Consider the following 23,250-nt stretch of genomic DNA (forward strand, 5'->3'; position numbering starts at 1 on the left):
ATATTAAACTTAATATTTGAGAAAAATTTGCATTTTATAACTAATCAATAATTTCACTCAGAAAAATTCCCGAGTAATCCTTTTAAAAAGTTTTATCTTGTTTAAAAAAATAAGTTGCATCAATATGCTATACTATTTTAAATCAATTATGCATTTAAATGATTTTATAATTTGGTAAATGAATATCGCTGAATTAGGTAACTTAGAAATATCCCACCATCCCATTAATCCGCTATTCCGTTATTCCGCTATTCCGCTATTCCGCTAACTTGACATTCCCGCCATCCTCGTTATACACATGCATTTCCCACCCTTATTTCTTTTTTATTGTTGTATTATTCCTCATTGATTTAACGATTATTAAAATGTTATCAATTTTATCGATTGATCAAAACTGTTGTATCAATGTATTTTACTTTTTTTTTTTTTACCGAATAGATAGATTTCATCGTTAATTCATCATTGCTAAATGAAATATGAAAAGATTTTAAGTTAAATAATTCAATTAATTTTTAATGAAATAATTTATAGTACGAAAAATTAGGAAGAAAAATGCGGCTGCTATATTGGTTAGCAGCCGTTATTTGCTGTATTCCGGTTGGAATTCGAGCATGGAATATATTTACATTCTTTTCTACAAATCAGGTTTACCTCATTAATTAATTTTTTTTGTAAATACTTTTAAAGTGTCAATTATTTATCCAATTAAATCCTACTTCCCTTATTTGTTAGTAGTAAAATGACAGTTTGAATTATTATTTGGCTAAAAAAAAAAGAAAGAATATGTAAATTTATTATTATAAAAAGCTTCGATTTGAACTTCAAAATAATTGATAGTAAAATATAGCTATTCTAGCTTTAATTTTGCTAGTAAATTATTTCTTATTTTATAACTAATTCGCTAAGAATTCATCAAATGTTAAAATAATAAAATTTTTATTTTTTAAAATATAATAAATTTTATTTGAAATGAAATTTTCAAGATATAACAATGATAAATTAAAATAATAAAACTATAAAAAAAAAAAAAATTATATCAGATAAAAATATTTGTCTCAAAGAAGTACAAAAAAAGAAGGGAAAGAAAAGCTAATTAACATTTAATTAATTAATCAAAAATTAAATCTATTTATTTTTTTTGTTATTTTTTTCGTCTAACAATTTAAACTTAACTTTCTTTTAGGAGGCCAATCAAATACAACTCTATCCAGGTTCACCATTAGAAGCAGATCCAGCACTGTTAAGAAATAGACGACAAGCTTATCAAATTTATCAGGGTGGTGATAAATCAATTACAATGGATAAAACAGGACGTATTGAAAGTGGACCATGGGGTCCATGGATAATTGAAAAACAATGCTCTAAAACATGTGGTGGTGGTGTATTAATGGAACGACGAATTTGCAAGTATAATATTTTTTCAAAAAAAATTACCAAAATTTTAAAATATTAAATCTTTTTTTCATAAAAGAGATGAAATTATTTATGTATGTATTTTTTTTAAGTGATAAATGTTTTGTATTATTGTAATGAATAATTTGCAAATGTATTTTAAAAAAAAAAAAAAATACTAAATTTCAAATAAATTTTTTATCATAAAAAAGAAGAAATAATTTATATTTAATATTTAAAGTGATGAATGCACTGTATAATAGAATGAAGAATTTGCAAGTATAATATTTTTTTTTTTTAAAAAAAAAAAATTGCTAAATTTAATTATTTATAATTTATATTTTTAAGCGGTGAATGCATTGGACCGTCAACACGTTACGTGTCCTGTAATATTGATGAATGTATGGGTAATATTAAAGATTTTCGGGCTATTCAATGTTCAAAATATGATGATACACCATTAGACGGACATTACTATAAATGGTTACCGTATCCGGGAAAGAATAAATGTGAGCTAACATGTAAACCGGATAATGCTAATTTCTACTATAAATGGGCTGATAAAGTAATTTCTTTCTTTTTGTTTTTCTCTTTAAGAATTTTTTTGTTTAATAATTTAATAGTTTTAGAAGAGAAAGATTATACATTTATTAATTTTAAAATTAATTAATTAATGATAACGATAAGTTAAATAAATAATTAACGATATAATAAGTTTAACTACTTATTAATGATAAAACATGTTTGATCAATTAATGATTATTTGAGTTAATTAAGTTAAATTACTAATTAATGATAGAGAATAATGATAAATTAATTAATGAAAACATAAAATTTATTAACTTAATTAGTGATAGCTAATTATTCATGTAAATTTTAGGTAATAGATGGTACAAAATGTAATCATCGTAGCAATGATATTTGTGTGGAAGGTGTTTGCTTACCGGTTGGATGTGATAATAAACTTGGATCGGGTTTTGTTAATTTTTAATTATTTTATTATAAATTTTCTCTCCCTTTCTCTTTTTCTCTCTCTCTCTCTTTCTTCCTCTCTCGAAAATATTATATCAATTGAATATGAATATATGAAATATCAATAGTAATTAATTTTAATATATTTTAGCAATGAAAAATGATAAATGTGGCAAATGTGGTGGTGATGGATCAACATGTAAAACTGTCGAAGGATATTTTGATGAACGCAACTTATCACCTGGTTATCATAATATTATTCGATTACCAATTGGTGCTACATCAATTTTGATTGAGGAATTACACTCAACAACTAATTCACTTGGTAAATTTATTTAAATTAAAAATGCAAATATATATAATTATCAGAAATAATCTATCTTATCACTTAATGCAAACATATATATATTATATATATATGTATCAGTAGTAATTTAGCTTATCACCTAATTCAAATATATACATATATAATCATCACAAATAATCTATCTTATCATCTAACTTATTAAAATAACCTATTAATTAAAATATATTAATATTAATTAAATCATACCTTAATATTAGACATTTTTCAGCAATCAAGAATACCACAGGTCATTATTATCTAAATGGCAATTATCAAATTCAGCTGACTGATAAAGATTTGGAAATTGGTGGAACATTATTCGAATATGATACACGCAAAAATTTAGACCATCCTTTTGAGAAATTAACTGCTAAAGGACCAATAACAGAAGAACTTATCATTGCACTACTTTTTCAACGAGGAAATAGGGTTTCTATCTTTTTTTTTTTTTTATTAATTTATTAATGAATTGATAAGAATTCATTTTTTATTTTCTTAATCATAAAAAGTTTTTTTTTTTTTGACAACAAATACGAATACTTCATTTTTTATTTTATTTTCAAATCATGTTTTAAGTTGAAAAAAAATAAAACAGATTAATCGGTGATAAATGATAATAGCTTGCGATAAGAAAGAATAATTAATATGAAATAACTTTAAGAATGTAGAATGATTAATATATGCGAACAAAATTTACTATATAAATTTATTATTGTATTAGCAAATTAACACTGCTAACATTATTTACCAATATGGATAGCACTTGCTAACATTTATTATTGTATTAGCAAATTTACGCTGTTAACAATAGCTATTTATTGCTATTTATTATTGAAAATTATTTTAGTCGTATTTTGTTATTGCATAAAATTATGTCAAACAATATGGAATTACCAAAAAAAAAAAATTTATACTATTTTATGATTTTAAAATATTTCCAGGATAGCGCTATTAAATATGAATTTTCGGTACCATTAGAGGAAGAAATTCCATATGTCTACAAAGCTGACCGGTGGTTACCATGTTCGGTCACATGTGGAAAAGGTAGGCAAACTCTGAAATATCATTTTTTTTCCTCCCTTTTCCTTTTTTTTTTTTGACTATTCAATGTAATTTATAAAATTTAAATTTTACTTTTGCATAAATTCTATAAATAATGTAAATTTATTTATTTAGAGAGAGAGAAAAAAAAAAAAGAAAACAGTATGAAATATTTGAATGTTTTTATTATTCTTTCGACATATTTTTGAGGTGAAAAAAAAAAGTAAATAAAAGACAAACAAATAATATTTAAAAATTTTATTACTCTTTGGTCTTTTTTTTTTTTTATAGGTATTCAAACTCGAATTCCATATTGCATTGAGAACGCATCAGGTCAACGTGTATCAGATGAAATTTGTGAGGAAAATAATGTCACCAAACCTCTCTCTGAGAAAGTTTGCGAGACAGTTGATTGTGATGCACAGTATGCATTTGTTTTTTTTTTTTTAAATTTTAATTATTCATTTAAAATAAAATCAAAATTGAGAAAAAAATTTGCATAATATTAGAGGAAAACATTTGAGGAGCAGAATTGTATTACTTTTAATATCGATGATAATGATAATGATATTAGCTAATCTATTACTAGTATTACTTTTAATATTAATAATAATAACAATAATAATGATAACGATATATACTCTATTATTAGCATTTCTTTTAATATCAATAATAATGGTATAATGATAATAATACCTAATATATTATTAGTAATACTTCTAGTATCAATAATAATAAGGATAGTGATAATAATACCTAGTATTTAATTAGTCTTACTTCCAATATCAACAATAATAATGATGATAATAACACCTAATCTATTGTTAGTAATATTTTTAATGATAGTCATAATAATAATGATAATATTATCTAATCAATTCTGTAACTTTACTTTGATACAATAGCTATATGATAAATGCAAATATACAAATCATTTCTTCTAAATAAACTTATCATATAATAAACAATTATATTTCAAATTAGTTTTATTTCCTAATTTAGTAATTAATTTAACTTAGTAAAAAAAAAAGTTTTTTAAAAAATTTGAAGAAAATTATTTTTACAATTTTACATTTTATACTTATAGATGGTATGAAGGAGAGTGGGAGCCATGTAGTGTCACATGTGGAGAAAGTGGTACACAATATCGTGTCGTCTACTGTCACCAGGTATTCTTGGATGGTAGACGGATGACCATTGATGATAGTAATTGTAGTGTGGAACGTCCATCAGTACAACGACCATGTAATAGGTAATTTATGAAAAAAAAAAAAAAATTATAAATAAGCTGTTAAATTTAATTTTTCAATTTTTTTTTTTAAATTATTTTTTTTTATTTCTATTTTTACATTTTTTATTTGACATTATTTTTATATAACATTTGAAATCATTGTCTAATATATTTCTTATATTTCTTCAATATAAATATTAAATATTATGTAAAAAAAAAAAAAAAAAAATGAAAAGAAAAAAAAAAAACGAATGAAATTTTTTTTAAAGTTATATGTAAAATTCAAAAAAAAAAAGAAAGTGTGATGAAAACATTTTTACAAATATTAGATTTTCGTGTCCGGAATGGCAAGCAGGACCGTGGAGTGCATGTTCGGAAAAATGTGGTGATGCATTCCAGTATCGTTCGGTAACATGCCGAAGTGCAAAAGAAGGTGAAGAAGGTAAATTGCTACCTGCAGAGGCATGCAGTGATGATGAAACGATGGAAATACAACGAAATTGTAATTTGGGTCCATGTCAAGGACTTAATTTTGTTACCACAGATTGGAAATTGGTTAATAAATATTATTTTTTCTTCTCCTTAATTAATTAATTAAGTAATTAATTAATTAATCTATCATGTTAATGCTATGAGAGTTTTATACAGTATGAAAAGAAAAAAAGCTAAGATAAAATTTTAAATTAATCCAAAAATGAATTACTTAGTCATAAATGATTAGAAATATTATACATTACTGTACAAAAACTCTCATAATTATCATTTTTTTTCTTCTCCTTAATTAATCAGTTAATTAATTATCGTTTTTTCTTTTCAATTAATTAACCTGTCATCATTCCAAAAGAAGACATTTCAAACTTTTAATTTCAAAATCTTCTAAGATTCTTATTGTTTCAATTATAAAGTTACAAATAGTTTTAATTCGCTTTTTCAAAAAAAAAAAAAAAAAGCCCAATCTCAACTTGGTTCAAATTTTTGCAAATATTAAAATCTATTCAAAAAATAGAAAAAGAAAATTTGAAATTAAATTTTGTCTGAAATATGAAAATATATTTAGTGTGAAAAATGCAATGACACGGAAGAAAGTCGAAATGTCACATGCGAAGATATTAATGGCCGTGCATATCCATTAGAGAAATGTTTAAATGAAAATTCTACTGGAATTCCCATCGATACTCGGCCATGTTCTTCACCACAGGTAAATAATCTTTAATTACCTGTATTACCTGTAATTATAATTCAAAATAATATCAAAGAGCTTTCCGAAAATTTTTTATTTATATGTTCAAATTATGATAATTAGAGAAAAATAGCTTTTAAAAAAAGTTTTATTTAAATTTTCAAATGATATTAAGTAGTTTAATAAAAATTTATTTATATATTTAAACAATATTAAATATCTTTCAAAAAAAAAAAAAAAAAAAGAACTTTATTTATATATTCAAATAATATTAAGTGGTTTAATAAAAATTTATTTATATATTCAAATAATATCAAATAATTTTAAAAAGATTTATATATATATATTCAAATAATATTAAATAGTTTAAAAAAAAAAATTTTATTTATAAAAAAAATTTTTGCATAAAATAATTTTAGCCTTGTAATTATGAATGGCACACATCGGAATGGTCAAAATGTAGTACAGAATGTGGCCATGGCCATAATACACGACGAGTAGTATGCGCTATTCATCAATTAGATGACCTTATGGTAAATTTAATTTAAAAATTTTTTTTTTTTCTTTAAGTAAATGATAAAATGAAAATTATTAATTAATTTTATTAATTAGTTAAGTGTATTCTAATTGTTTTGTTATAAATTTTTTTTTCTTTCAATAAATGAAATAATAGAAATTATTAATTAGTTAAGCATAATTAGTCTTTTTTCTATGCTAGTTATTCTATTAGAAAATATTAAAGAACGAATTTATTTTTAACTCTTTTAATTATAGCAATCATTTCTTTTTTTTTTTTTGACTAAATTTCTTATAATAATTTTTTGAAAATAAATGAAATTCTTCGTGCTTTTTTAATTCTTATCTTAATTACAGGTAGTTAATGATGAATATTTATAGGTAATTAATGATGTTTACTTACGGGTAGTTAATGATCTATACTTACAGGTAGTTAATGAGGTGTACTTACAGGTAGTTAACGATGTATGCTTACAGGTGGTTAATGAATACAGGTAATGAGACATACTTATAGGTAGTAGTTACATACTTACAGATGGTTAATGATGGATGCTTATAGGTAGTTAATAATATATACTTACTGGTATGCGTAATGATTCATACTTACAAGTAATTAATAACCTACTGGTAATGACTCATACTTACAGGTAATTAATATACTTACTGGTAATGACTCATAGGTGGTTGTAATATATACTTACTGGTAATGACTCATACTTACAGGTAGTTAATAATATATACTTACTGGTATGTTTAATGACTCATACTTACAGGTAATTAATAACCTACTGGTAATGACTCATACTTGCAGGTGGTTAATGATGCACATTGTATTTGGGAGAATAAGCCAGAATCAACTAAAAATTGCACAAATGAAGAGAAATGCAATGGAACCTACTATACAGGTCCATGGAGCAAATGCTCAGCTGAGTTAGTTTTTTAAAAAAAAAAGAATTATGCACAATACCTTATAAATAATAAAATTTCCGGATAAGAGTTTTCGTTTTTTTTTTTTTCAAAAAAATATAATTCACCAAAAATAAATTACTAAATGAATGTTTTTAATATTGTAAATATTCTAAAGCAAATAATTTAGATGTGGTGGTGGAACACAAAATCGGATGATTGTTTGCTTAAATTACGATAAAAAACCTGTTCCGGAATGGTGTGATGAAGCAGAAAAGCCATCGGAAGAACAGGAATGTAATGTAGAAGCTTGTCCAAGTATGATCTTCTTTTTTCTTTCTTTGCTTAATATAATTCCATCTTTAGCGGTTGCAATCATTTATTTAATAGTTATTACCGGAATGTATACTGGATTGTATAAACGAATTGTTTTGCTACCGTCATAATCATAGTTTAAATTATTTAGGTAAACAGAAGTATATTTTATAATTGATATTTTGATTGTAGTAATTTTCAGCATGTGATGACAGTGAATTTGGATGCTGTCCGGATAATGTAACGATTGCAACTGGACCATATCTAGCCGGTTGTTCGAACTGTTCCGGTTCGCCATTTGGCTGTTGTAATGATAATGTAACGGAAGCACAAGGTATTGCCGGAGAAGGTTGTGCCGAATTCATTGCTGCAATGGAAGGAAGTGGTGAAGAAAGCGAACAATCTATCAGTTCCAGGTTTTTCTTTTCCTTCTTTTCGGTTTAATATTCATTCAACCGGATAACATATCCAAAAATTCACTGTAATAAATGCAAATCAAAAATAGTATGCAATTTAAAATTATATAATTTTAATTTCAATCATAATAATAACAAACAAAAAAAAAAGGAATATAAGAAAAAAATGAATTAATTGAAAATATAATTCAACTAAAAATGAATTTATTTACTATAAAATATTTTATGGTATCGTCTGGAAAAAAAAGGTGGAATAAGATAATATAAAATTAAAATTTAATTCTTTTTACTATTAAAATGGAAAAGAAAATGTTACAGTGAGGAAAAGCTTTGTGAAGTGATAAATGATGAAACTGGTGATAAAGCACTGATTGCATGTGGTAATGATACTATCACTGATAACACAAATATCACGATAACAATGTTACTGGATGATGAAGATGATTTATTCCTAAATGGCACTTCCGGCAATGCTACTACGACTACCAAACATTGCTCTAAAACAGAATTTGGTTGTTGTCCTGATTGGATTACAATTGCGAGCGGAAAAAACAATGAAGGCTGTCCGGAATTTGTGCTTGGTGCATATATTAATATCATTTTCTGATATTATGATTAACAATTCGATTGATTTCATAATTAATTAGATATAATTATTTATATGACATTAATAAACACTACTGTTTTTTTCATGTATTTATTTAATTAATATTCTTATAAATAGGAGATATTATAAACTAATTAAATTTTTAAATATTTAATTAATAATTACATCAATAAGATATTTTTTATTTAACTACTTGACAGGATTAATTACCGGAATTGACGAAATAGGATGATAGGAGTAAAAAAGAAATAATATTTACATATATGATGATTAATAGTAATAAAGAAAATAATAATTAATAAATTTGAAGGTGCATGTAATGAAACAAAGTTTGGTTGTTGTCCGGATGAAGTAACTTTGGCTCGAGGCTCAAATTATGAAGGTTGTGGTGAGCCAACTTGCGCCGCATCGTTGTATGGTTGTTGCAAAGATCGCAAAACGATTGCTTTTGGACCGCACTATGCAGGTTAATTAATTTTATTGTTTTGTTTTTGTTTTTTTTTTTTTCAGTTTATATTTCTTTTTCTTTTCAAAAAAATTCGATTGTTATTTATTTATTTTTTATTTTTTTTATTGTTGTAATTAATTAATTAATCACATTTTTCCTGTTTGTGTTATCAGTTATATAAATATTATTTTATTTAAAGGTTGCGAACGATCATCATTTCCGTGTGAACTGTCAACGTATGGTTGTTGTCCGGATGGTGAAACAGCAGCATTAGGCCGGAATGGTACAGGTTGTAGTGAAAATTGTTTGACTACTAAATTTGGTTGTTGTCCAGATGGTAAAACAACTGCAAAAGGGGTGGAAAATGAAGGTAAACCTGAACCGGAATTCACTTATATAAATATGATAAAATTAAATTTTGTAATAGTTAAAAATAGAAAAAACTTTAGCAAACCGATATCCTTTAATTTAATTTAAGCTAAAGAAAGGTGGATAAAATTTTTTTCCGGATTTTTATCTAATCAATGCTATAAAGATTTGTTATATAACACATTAAGGATTTTTTCCTGATTAGTTGAAAATTTTATAAACCGGAATAATTTCTTTTTTTATATAAATATGAGAATAATTAAAATGAAATATTTCATTTCAGTAGAATATTTTTTAGGATGTGGTTGCGAATATGCTCAATATGGATGTTGTCCGGATGGTAAGACAACAGCGAAAGGACTTAAGAATTACGGTTGTCCTGTATCATGTGCTCAAAGTCAGTACGGTTGCTGTCCGGATGGTAAGACAAGTGCTCATGGACTAAACAAAGAAGGTCTGTTTTATTTTTCAGGATAAACCTATTTCAGGATAAGCCTATTTTTTTTCAGGAATAACACAATCATCACCTAAATTTTATTTACTAAAAGTTTATTTGCAAACATTAGCTAAATTAATCGAATTTTTTTAAACTTTTAAAAACAACTAATTAAAAAGAGCAAATTAATTACGTTAATTTTACAGGTTGTCCATGCCAGTATACTCAGTACGGTTGTTGTCCAGATGGTGAGACAAGCGCTCTTGGCCCAAAAAATGAAGGATGCGATGATTGTCGATACTCGAAGTTTGCGCTCTTTTTTTTTTTTTTTTATTTCATAGCCTTTTTTTTTTATTAATTTTATAATCATAAATAAAAAGGTAAAAAAATTAAGGTATGGTTGTTGTCCTGATGGTGAAAATCGCGCTAATGGACCAGAATATGCTGGTTGTCCATCTACCACATTAGCGCCATTCATTATAGGCGGTTCTATAGCACCAGAAAAAATTAGTAATATTTGTTTGATTAATTTATTATCATTAAAAAAATTTATTGATAAACTGATAAAAGTATGATTAAAATGTTGATAAAATGACGCTAAAAGGAATAAATGGTTTTTTTTTTTTTTTTGACAAATGAATTTCTTAAATTTAAAAATTTCAGTTTCATGTTCATTGTCACAGGATCAGGGTACAATATGTCATCCAGGTTATAAACTATTATGGTACTATGACACCTCAGAAGGTCGTTGTAAACAATTTTGGTATGGTGGTTGTGATGGTAATGATAATCGTTTTGCAACTAAAGAACAATGCGAAACGATTTGTGTGAAACCACCAGCAACTGGTTTATTTTTATTTTTTTTTTATTTATTTATTTAATTTATTTGTTCATTTGTTTATTTGTTTATTTATTTTTTATTTAATTTATTTGTTTCTTTATTCATTTTAGTTATTTGTTTATTTATTTACTTAATTAATTTTTTTGTTTATTTTTATTGTTTCTATTGTTATTCTCGTTTTTTCCTAACTAACTAAATTGTATTATTCAATTGATTTTTCTACTTCAAATTATTATTAGTAATACTTTTTTTCCAGGTCGTTGTTATTTACCTAAAGTAGAAGGACCATTACGATGTAATCAATTATCAGCACGTTATTGGTATGATTATACAACCAAACAATGTGGTGCATTTTGGTGGCGTGGTTGTTTGGGTAATGATAATAATTTTGAAAGTTGGGAAGAATGTCAAAACTTTTGCGCTAATATTGGTCCAATCGAAATAGAAACACAATCAATATTAAAGGTATAAATAGATACAATCTAAGATATAATAATTTTTGTAAATTTATCTTTCATTATTTAATTTATTTTTCAAAAAAGAAAAGAGATGAAGAGAGAGAGAGAGAGAGAGAGAAAGAGAGAAGAAAGATGAAATATAAAAGAATTTTAAAGTTAAAATTTGTATTTTTAGGCAAATCAAATTATAACAAGTGTGTCACCATTTCAATATACACCGTTTGGTGCTTCATCTAAACAATCCAACGAAATTGATGACACATTTATTTCAATTGAACGAAAACAACCACTGCCAGTATTTATTCCAAATGATCGACAGTTAGGCTTAGCACAAGAACCTATTCAAGTACCACTACCACAATCACAACAACCTTCCTCATCATCTCAAAAACGAGGTAAATATACGATAGAATCTTTGCCTGTGTTACGTGTATGACACGTTTATACGTGTTTATGCTTATTTATATTGTGATAACGTGTACATAGTGATACACTGATAACGTGTACATACTAATGCTATGATGCATACATACTGACAATAAGATAATGTACTGATACATATGATAATGTATGCATATAGTATGATAACGTGTACATACTGATACTAAATGTATATATTGATATATTGATACTGTAATAATTTATATGCACTGATACTGTGATTGTACGTACTGATACCATGATAATGTATACATACTGTGATAATGTATGCATATACTGTGATAACGTATACATACTGATAATGTGATAACGCATGCGTACTGATACTATGATAACGTATATTCTGTTACTGAGATAAAAAAACGAAAATTTTGCAGTAACAATTGAAGAAATATGTCAATCAACCGCTGATAGTGGGCCATGTGGTAATTACGAGGATATGTACTATTATGATTTATTCTCCGGTAGATGTCATCTTTTCATCTATGGTGGATGTGGTGGTAATTTAAATCGATTTAAAACACGAGAGGAGTGTGAAGCTCGATGTTCACATATTGGTATTGATAGAAGAAATTGTAAGTTGTGTTGTTTGATAATCACTGCTTTTAGTTGTTTTTTTTTTTTTTTTTTTAAATAATTTAATTAATTTGAATCATTTTGAAAAGAGAAATGAATATGATAACACTTTATGTAAATATGAATAGTTAGTAAAATGATTGTAATTTATAACAAGTATAAATGAAATTGTATTAAATAATTAATTATTTATTTTTATGATAAGTGTCATATATTATCGAATGATAACATGTCATTCAAATGGTATTTGTCGAGAATTAAGTTAATATCATATATTATCAAATAATATTGATCGAGAAAACAAATAACTATAAAATTAATTTTTAAGAAATTACCATGCAAAAAAATAATTGTAACATTAGGACTTTTATCATGGTACTGGTTGTAATTCTTATCAGAATGATTAGTATCATATTATATTCTTATCAGAATGATTAGTATCATATAAAAAAAACTCGATAATCTTTTTTTTTGGTGGAATTAAATTTAAATGATGGAATTAAATTGGGATGGTAAATAAACAATGAAATAATTCTCCAATAATGATAATAACTAAGTAAAAATGAATTTCAGTAGGACGAACACAACCACTTTCAACAGTGCAACGAAATGAATTAATACCTATTACATTGCCTAAGACAGGATCATTTGGTATTCCAGTAACAGGTAAATACATTGATAATGACGGGTAAATCATTGATAATGACAGGCAAATATTGATAATAACAGGTAAATCACTGATAATGGCAGTTAAATCATTGATAATAACAAGTAAATCATTAACGACTAGTGAGAGAGAGAGAGGGGGAGAAGAGAGAGAGAGAGAGAGAGAGAGAGAGAGAGAGAGAGGAAATAACAGAAAAGATATTCTGAAATTTAATCTATCATTTATTCATTTTCTAATTTAATTATTAAATTATATAGGTCGTTCTCGTGATGCATGCAATGAACGAATGGATGTTGGTCGTTGTAATGGTGCATTTCAAAGTTATTACTTTGAACGTGCAACTGGTACCTGTGAACCATTCCGTTATTCCGGATGCGGTGGTAATGCTAATCGTTTTCAAACTAAAGAGCAATGTGAAGAATTATGTGTGCAACGTGCTTCCGGTGTTAAATCAGGAACACTTCCATCTTCTATTCCTGATCAAGCATTCAATCAACTTATACCAATATCGGATGGTAAAAAAAAAAAAAAAAATTATCTTATTTATATATATTTTTTTATTACAGTTTTTAAAAATAGGCAAAAAGAAACAGACAAAATTATTTATTACATTTTAATCATAAATTAAATTATAATTATCATTTTAAATATTTTAATTTAATAAATGCATTCTTATATTTCATTTTTTCTGCAGTTTCTGAGAAAACAGAATTAACATCAAAATGTGAACTTCCAAAAGATAGTGGTCCATGTAATCGTTTTGTTACAAAATGGTACTACAATAAAAGTGATGGTACCTGTGCACGATTTCATTATGGTGGTTGTGGTGGCACTGATAATCGTTTTGATAACGAACAACAATGCAAAAATGAATGTGGTAATTTTATTGGTTAGTTTTAATTTTGCCTCTTTGTTTCTTTTTTTTTTGTTAAGTGGAAAAAGTAGAGAAAATTTTAATGTAATAAAAAAAAAGATAGTAAGTAGTTAATAATTTAAAATATATACAAAATATGATAGTTATGAATAAATTAGCATAAGTTCAATTGATTTTTATCATATCATTTCATTTTAATTTTTTGTTTTTTTTTTTCCATTGTTTTCGTTCTTTATTCTCTTTTACTTATCTCAATTATTATTTTTATTTTTTGTTAAAATTATATATGAATTACTGAAATTAACTAAAAGCTTTTTATTTTTTAAAAAAAAAAAAAAAGAAAAGAAAATAGAAAAAAGAAAACAAATAGAATAAACAAAAAGAAGAAAAAAGATGTATAATAAATCTTTTTTCGTTTTTTGTTAATAACTATGTATGAATTACCACTAAAATTAACTAAAAATTTCCTTCTTTAACAAAATGTAAAATTTAAAAATAGAAAAAATAAAATAGATAAAATGAACGAAAAGAAGAAAGAAAGAAAGAAAGCAAATAACGTATGAAATGTAACTTTAAAAAAAAAAAAATTTTTTTTTTTTAAAATTAAAATTACAAATTTATAGATCCATGTAAATTACCGAAAGTAAATGGTCCGTGTTCCGGTCGACATAAGCGATACTATTTCAATGCTAAAACCGGTCAATGTGAACGTTTCGAATATGGTGGATGTTTAGGCAATTCCAATAATTTTTTGCATCTTACTGATTGTGAAGCTAAATGTTTATCATTCGATGAACGTTAGTGATTATAATTATCAATCAATTTTTTCTTTTTTCTTTCTTTTTTTTTTTTTTGTTCTAATAAAATTATATTAGAATTAATTATTATTAATTATTATTTTTCTCTTGTTAATTATATTCATTTCATAATGAATTATCACTGTTATCAATATAAATTTGCTATTATATTATAATAGATATATTAAATATTGTTATTAATTTAATTACATATTTCATAAATTGATAATTTTTCTTTTTTCTTTTTTTTCATTTTAAAATGTGAAATTATCAAAACAACATTACAGATTATGTTAAAATAAAGATGAAAATTATAAATGAATAAATAGTTTTCTTTTTTTTTAAAAAAAATTTTCAAAGTTTTCAACTTTTAAGTTGCATATCAATCAGATTTGTCTGTATTTGTTGTTGTATCTTGTTTTGTTTTCATATTTTTTTCTTTTTTTGATAAAATTAAAATTAATTCTTTTATGAAAAATATATTTTTATCATTTTTTATTTTCTTTTTTCTTTCTTTTCTCTTCAGGAATTTTTTTTTCAATTTAAAAATTCAAAATTTAAAACATTTTACCGTGAAAAGAATTATAAATAACAATTATCAAATCATTAATTTTAATATTTTTTTCATTTTTATCTGTTATTTGTTTTTGATAATAATTATTTCATTACATTACTTTGTCATAATGATTTTTTTTTTTTTTTTTTGCTTTTTTAAAAACTTTTTAAATTCTATTTTTTTCTTTCTTTTTTCATTCTTATAACAAATATTTATTTTTTTTTTCTTTAATTCAATGGAAATATGTTAATTTTGATGCTAGTAAAATAAAAATTTTTTTTTTTTTTTGATTTTTGCTAGTTTAATACTAATAAAAATAATAGAAGAAGTTGGATTCATTTCATCAATGAATCTTTTCTATGAATTTTTTTTTTTCTTTAATTTTTAAAATTTTGACTTTTCTTTATTTCCATAACTTATTTTTTCTTGAAAATTTTCAACTTTTAACTCTAATCACTTTCTTTTCCACTTTCTGATACAATTATAAATGATATGATATTATCATATTCCAATGAATCAACTCTGTATGCCATCTATATTTATTTCTTATGGAATAAAATTCAAAATAATTATTATCTATTATTTATGCAACATTTCGACAACTATTCGGTAAATTTCTTTTTTCTTTTTTCTCTGTTTTTTTTTTTTTCTTTTTCTTACTTAATTTAGTTATTTTATTTGTTAATGTTTGAATTTTGCATCAAATTTAAAAAAATTTTTAAACTAATTGAAATTCTTTTATTCTCTTTTTGCATGGTGTGTTTTCCTTCCTTTTCTTTCCTTTTTTGCATGCTATTATGCATTATTCTTTTATTTTTTCTAATAAAATTTGTTTTCCTTTCTAATTAATTGTTAATTTCTAAAAAAAAAAAAAAAAAAAAAAAAAAAAAAATTGAAAATTGATTATATAAAATAATTATTTATAATTCTTTTAGAAAAATAAAATATATTATAATTTTTGAAATATTTATTTTTTAACAAGCATTCTTGTAACAACAACAACAATTTAGCTGATATTAAAAAATTCACTAATAGATAGCATTGCTTTAAAAATTTTTAATATCAATTGAAATAAATTTTTGTATTCAACAATATTTTAATTAGTATCAGATGAATTAGTTTTTAAAATATTTGTTAGATAACATTGTGATAAAACTTATAATAAACATTAATTCAATTTATTCTATTAATTCATTAGATTTATTTAAGAATTAAAAAAAAATTAGCATATACATATATATTATCCAACTGAAACATCCAAATTTTGTTATGGAAAAAGAAAAATTATAAAGTATTTTCAAAATTTTATTTATACTAAAATATGTCTGCGCAAATGATTATTTTTAATTTTTGATTGAAATGCATTTTGAAGAATTTATAAGCTTATCCTAATTAATATAATAATTTTATAATTGATATGATTAATTTTGTTGCAGTGAATAATATTATTAATATTTTGAAATTAATTAAATTAAAATTAATTACTTTTAACTATTTTTTTTTATCATCAAACCATGCATTTATTTAATGTATAATTAATGTTTTGAAGTGATAATTATTAATTATATTAATTCATTCATTATACAAATGACTGAATGTTATTTGCAGTTGCTAAATTAAATTTTTATTTACAGATTTTAATTGGAAAAATTCATCAATAATACAACAACAATGTTTGTTACCTAAAATTAATGAATTATGCAGGTAAAGTTATGTATAGCAAATGTTTTTTAATGATTTAATTATTATAACTTTGATAAGTTTTTTTTTTTTTATTTTTATTATTAATTTGATTTACTTAATTTTATTATAATATTAGTAATTTTAGATCAACTATAAAACGATATTATTATGATGAATCACTTAATAAATGTTTGTCATTTTTTTATGGTAATTGTATTGGAAATGAAAATGGTTTCGATAATATGAATGATTGCATAAGTAATTGTACTATGCAAACCAACCTTCAAGTATCTTTTTTTTTTTTTTTTTCTAAAATTAATTTAATTTTCTTTTTAAATTTACAAAATTTTTATCGATGAAAAAAATATTAATCAATTTTACTTTATTTTTTCCCCTTTTCTTTTACTTTAAAACACATCATGGTTGCAATTTTTGCAAATTATCAATTAATTAATTAATTAAATATAGAAGAATCGGTAAAGATTAGCTATCTAATCAAAGCGAATAATGATAATATTATCAAAATAGTGCAAAAAATAATACTGATAATAAATACAATAATTAATTAAAGAAGATGCAATTTTGAAATTTAATTTAAAAAAAATTTTTTTTTCTTAAAAATATATGAAATATTAGATAGCAAAACTATTATTCATTAGCATACAGATTAAATTGTGATATATTTTAACAGGATTTTGAAATAAATGCTATATCATTTGATAGATATGTAAATCAATTTTAGAAAAATATTCGACATAATGCTTACGCTGCGCTTAATCTTCACGTTTCAAATGAAAACTATTTGGTATTTTGTTTACGTATGTTTAAGTAAAAATTATTTATTTTATTTTTTTACAATATATTCGTATAAAATAAATAAATGATAATCTACTGTTTTGTTGTTGTAGAGTGATAATTTCGAAAAAATTTCAATGTCTGAAACAAGTAGCGCTATCACAATTACTACTACAATCACAACAACAGTGATAACAAGTGCTGATGCTTCTTCTACTGCAACAAAATTCAACCTGAATAATATATCAAACAAGGAGACTAATGATAAAATGATAATGATTGATAATATTCAAGGAATGGAATCGTTTGTTACTCTACCTGGTATTTTAATCTTTTATAATATTTCTTATTTTTTTTTTTTTTTTGTTTGTTTCATAAAATATAGGATTTAATAATTGGTAATATTAATTAATTGTTATTTAAAAATTTACAGAGCTATGTTTATTACCACAAGATGCTGGGCCATGTTTTGGTGAAATATTAAGATGGTGGTATAATTCCGAGACAAATCATTGTGAAACATTTATTTACACTGGTTGTGGACATAATGCTAATTATTTTACTTCAGAAGAAGCTTGTTTAAGAGCTTGTGGCCAATATCGCAATAGTGGTATTTAATAATTAATTAAATATTTGAATAAAGTAATAAAAATTAGCATAATATCTTTGAAAGTAATTTTCTCATTAACATTTGTAATGTAACTTATGAATCTTTTGAAATGCTATCATTTACTGTAACTTTTGATTAAATGTTCTTATTGTGAGAGGATAAAAAGTAACTTTTTTTCTTTCTTTTTTGAATTTTTTTAAAAATTCTCTTTAATACTTTAATTCTTATTGAAAGCGTTTCTTTTTTGTTATTGATTAGGCGAATACTTTTAATTTTGAAGATGTATGTACGATGAAAATGGACCGCGGTCATTGTGAATTAGGTATAGCTAAGTGGTACTATGATATAAATGCTGGTCAATGTCATATGTTTATCTATACTGGTTGTGGCGGTAATGGTAATCGATTTTCCTCAAAAGCTGAATGTGAACATTTGTGTACCACAGAGATACAATTTTATAGTAATAATGATGGTTAGTTAAAATTTATTATTTATGAAAGGTTTGTCGTTTGATACTCGAATAATTGTAATACAACAGTAAGATTAATAAACCTTTATTTTTACGAAAACGTATTATTAAAAATTTGAGCAATAAAAAGAGAATCAATAAAGAACCGGAGGAAATTGAAGTTGGTTATGAGGACAATAGTTGACAAATAATGACAATGATAATTTTGTTTATTAGGCTTGAATTTATATAAGTGGGAATTGGGCTGTCTATGATAAAAATCACACTTGTTAAGAATTGGAAGTTTTACAAAAAATTGATAAATTACAATTTTATTTAAAATCACGTAATAAATCTTAAAAAACTAGATTTAAGGAGAGATTGTTTATGATATTATGGGATTGTTTATAATTAAAAAATGACTAATTAGTCTTTATTAGCTTTAAATCTTGAGAAACTAGTTTTATGAGGAGTTAGTTTATGATATTATGAAATTAGTTACAATTGAAAAATGATTAAATAGTTTTTATTAATTTTCCTTTTTCTTATTATTTTAGATAGAAGTTTTCGTGAAATTATAATTCGCGACAATTTATAAATGAAATTAAAAAACATATATATATATAAAAACATATAAAAAAAATATATATATATATATATATATGTATATATATGTGATTATGTGATATTTATATAATTTATAATTTTATTTTAAATTATTTTAGTTATTTTAGAGAAAGATATTTGTCAATTAGATCGACAAAGTGGTCCATGCGATGATCCAGTAACGCAGTGGTATTTTGATTCACATATGTCACAGTGTATGCCATTTACATATGGTGGTTGTCGCGGTAATGGTAATCGATTTAATAGTCAAAAACTTTGTGAACAAAGATGTTTACAAAAAATTGGAATAGAAGTAATAACGAATGAACGAACAGAAGGTAAATTTTTAAATAAATAAATTATGAGCAATAATTTGAGTAATTTATCCATATTATCTGCTAGGTTAAAGAAACGAAATTGTTTGATAAAGTAATATTATAAGTTTCTCAATTGGTTTGCAGCTAATTTATTCATTCATTTAATTTCACGCAAAAAGAATTGTTTGAAATAAGTGATTGATATTACTGTTAGCTGATATGATGTGATATGACCCATATGGTGTGATATATGATATGGCACAGTATGATATGATATGATATGACACATATGATATGGTTTGATATATGATATGGCATGGTATGATATGATGTGATATGACAGTTGATATATGATATGATATCATGTAACATGATATTATATGTTGTGGTTTAGTATGATATGGTGATATGATATGATGTGATCATCATTATATAATATCATGATACGATGATTATGATGTGACAAGATATGATATATGATGTATGATATGATATGACATATGATATGATGTAGTATGATGTGATAGGTGATATATGATATGATATCATGTAACATGATATTATATGTTGTGGTTTAGTATGATATGGCGATATGATATGATGTGATCATCATTATATAATATCATGATACGATGATTATGATGTGACAAGATATGATATATGATGTATGATATGATATGACATATGATATGATGTAGTATGATGTGATAGGTGATTATATGATATGTAGTATATGACATGATGATATGGTATGATGACATACATGGTGTGATATACGGTATATATATATAGTGATATGATAATATATGATACGAGACGATATGGTATGATGATATGATATGACATATAGTATACATGATGTGATATAATATGAAATGTGAAAAATTGCTTAACAGTTAAATTTCTTTTTATACTCCAAGTATGTATCAGTTGCAGACAGTTGTTTACTGCCATTCGAAATTGGTCCATGCCAAGATAATCAACAACTATGGTATTTTGATAAATCACTTGGATACTGTAAAACATTTATGTACGGTGGTTGTGAAGGCAATCAAAATCGTTTCTTCACCGAAGATGAATGCATGCATTATTGGTAATTATTACTAATTATAAGATTGTTCTAATGAATGTTTGATAAAATTAGAATAATTTATGAGAAAATGGCATTCTTATTTGATAAGAAAAAAATAAATTTATTTCAAAATATAGTCTTTTTTTTTTTTTTTTATTTTATTTTGTTCTTGTTTTTTCAACTAAACAAATATTATGAAGTATTTATTTGTTTATAGCTCAATTCATGTTTATAAGAAACAAATGGAAATAAGCCATCCAGTGCTTATACTTGTTGGCTATAACCCAGTACCACTAGGATCAACAATAACATTAAGATGTAAAACTAATGGACAGTATCCCATACAATGGCATAAAAATGGTGTATTATTTCAAGTAACCAATGATGATCAAAGAATATATGTAAGTACTATTTTTTTTTTGTTAAATTTTTAAATTTTACAGAATTTTCAAAATTTCCCATTTCATTTCAGACAGTTTATTCTATTTAAGTATCTTATCAATATTGAACACTGTTACACTGTTGTTACTCCTTCATTTGACATTTTTTTTGCATACTTGAAAAAATTTATTCATTTTTATTTGAAATATTAAAATTATACTAGCTAAAAAGTTATTTCCACTATTCAATCTTTTCTGAATTCAATGATTTTAAGGTTTTAAGAATAACAGGAATGATTTCAAAGTTTCAAAATTTTAAGTTATCTAACATAAATGGAAAAATTTTGGCATCCATTTGTAAAATTTATTTGCAAAAAAATTAGTCTTTATGATAATGCTAAGCATCATTAACCATTAATCATACTGACCTTTATTATCATCGTCATCTAAATACTACAAAAAAGTTAAATTACGATGACTTTTTATGTTAAGAATGACCTTCGAATTAGTTTATATAGAAATACTTAGAATGAATATGGGATAGTTTATTATTTATTATGACTTATTAGTTCTAATATTTTTTTTTTAATAAATTTTTTAATAACTTAAAAAAAAAAAAAAAAAAACTTTTAATAAATTTATTTCATTAATGCATATAAATTAATATAAAATTTGCAGATGAATGATGATCATAGTGAGTTACATATTACTAAAATACAACAATCAGATGTTGCTGATTATTTATGTTCGGTTGGATTAAATGCTATTTTATCCAATTCTATTCATTTAAATGTTAAAGGTATTAAATTTGATTTAATCTAAATTATGGTCTACTATTTTTGAAAGGTATGTTTTGATGGAAGAAAAAAAAAATAAAAGAAAATGCTAAATATTTTTTTTTCCATTGATTTATAATATAATCATTTCTAATGTTTGTTTTTTAATTTCTTATTTTTTTTCTAATTTCTTGTTTAATCTGTTAAAATTTAAAAAATGATGCATTTCAGATGTAGAAATGATAGAATCATGCATTGATAAAGGTAATCAGGTAACATGTAAACTGATTAATAAAATTGGATTATGTTCTAATCCACGATATAGTAGTTTTTGTTGTCATACTTGTTTTGTAACCAATAAATTTACCTAGATTAATGCTTACACTCTATAGGTATTCATTGTATCAATATTAAGATAAGTGATAGGAGTAATTTTAATTAATATTAGTAATATATTAATTATAATTACATTTCATTATAATTTTATTATAATTTTAATTTTTTTAATTTTTTTTTTAATTATAATTTTTATTATAATAATTATACTTATGATATGCAAAATTAGTTAGAAAATTACAATTTTTATCACTGAAATTATCATTTATTAACTAAATTATTTTTTGCATTTTGTCATGTTTTATTATTTAAATCATTTTCAGCGTAAATATTTATAAACTTCTAATAATCAAATACACAGTAAATTAATTTTTTTTGCATATCTGATAAAACTATTTATTTACCTACTACTTATTTACCTTCACAATTTGATTAGACCTATGCAATTATTGTTCTCCTTGAAATAAGTTACATTGAAATTTAATTGTTTTAAATACTGCCATCAATCAAAAATTTGTTCCATTATTTCTTTCTTTTCTTTGCTTTATTATTTACAATTTGAATATATCATTTGAAATATTTAATTTTATGATCCAATTATAATATCGTAAATGTAAATGTATATAATTTAATGATTAAAATGAAATGAATTATCCAATATATCAGACAATTCTGATATTTTCAATACGTATAAAAAAAAAAAAAATAAAATGCAAATCCATCTATTATAATTTCTTATTAATATTAGTGTGGATAATTTATTATGAATTGTGAATAAATTATTGAAATTTATTTCAAATAAAATACTATGCTAGCAATATACAACTAATAAGTAAGTAAAT

General features: G+C 23.7%; 1 protein-coding gene across 1 annotated transcript; it reads left to right on the forward strand.

Moving 5' to 3' along the window:
• Positions 1–552: 552 nt before the first annotated feature.
• Bma-mig-6 (protein C37C3.6a, putative) lies at positions 553–22,443 on the forward strand (the record flags this gene model as incomplete). Its single annotated transcript, XM_043081392.1, has 40 exons — positions 553–645; positions 1,184–1,407; positions 1,741–1,957; positions 2,273–2,366; positions 2,516–2,689; positions 2,940–3,139; positions 3,652–3,754; positions 4,043–4,175; positions 4,839–5,003; positions 5,312–5,537; positions 6,040–6,180; positions 6,582–6,695; positions 7,490–7,608; positions 7,775–7,902; positions 8,102–8,315; positions 8,634–8,896; positions 9,233–9,388; positions 9,570–9,740; positions 10,038–10,193; positions 10,382–10,481; positions 10,570–10,685; positions 10,839–11,021; positions 11,273–11,481; positions 11,650–11,869; positions 12,293–12,490; positions 13,065–13,157; positions 13,416–13,673; positions 13,853–14,047; positions 14,656–14,829; positions 17,020–17,089; positions 17,214–17,355; positions 17,811–17,873; positions 17,977–18,184; positions 18,297–18,473; positions 18,754–18,945; positions 19,656–19,865; positions 20,781–20,937; positions 21,134–21,317; positions 21,975–22,095; positions 22,304–22,443. 40 exons carry the CDS (start codon positions 553–555, stop codon positions 22,441–22,443), a joined length of 6,501 nt encoding a protein of 2,166 aa, XP_042937326.1.
• Between the last annotated feature and the right edge of the window lie 807 nt (positions 22,444–23,250).

The sequence above is a fragment of the Brugia malayi genome, assembly GCF_000002995.4.
Source record: "Brugia malayi strain FR3 genome assembly, contig: Bm_v4_Chr4_scaffold_001, whole genome shotgun sequence".
In the NCBI taxonomy this organism is placed as follows: Eukaryota; Metazoa; Nematoda; class Chromadorea; order Rhabditida; family Onchocercidae; genus Brugia; species Brugia malayi.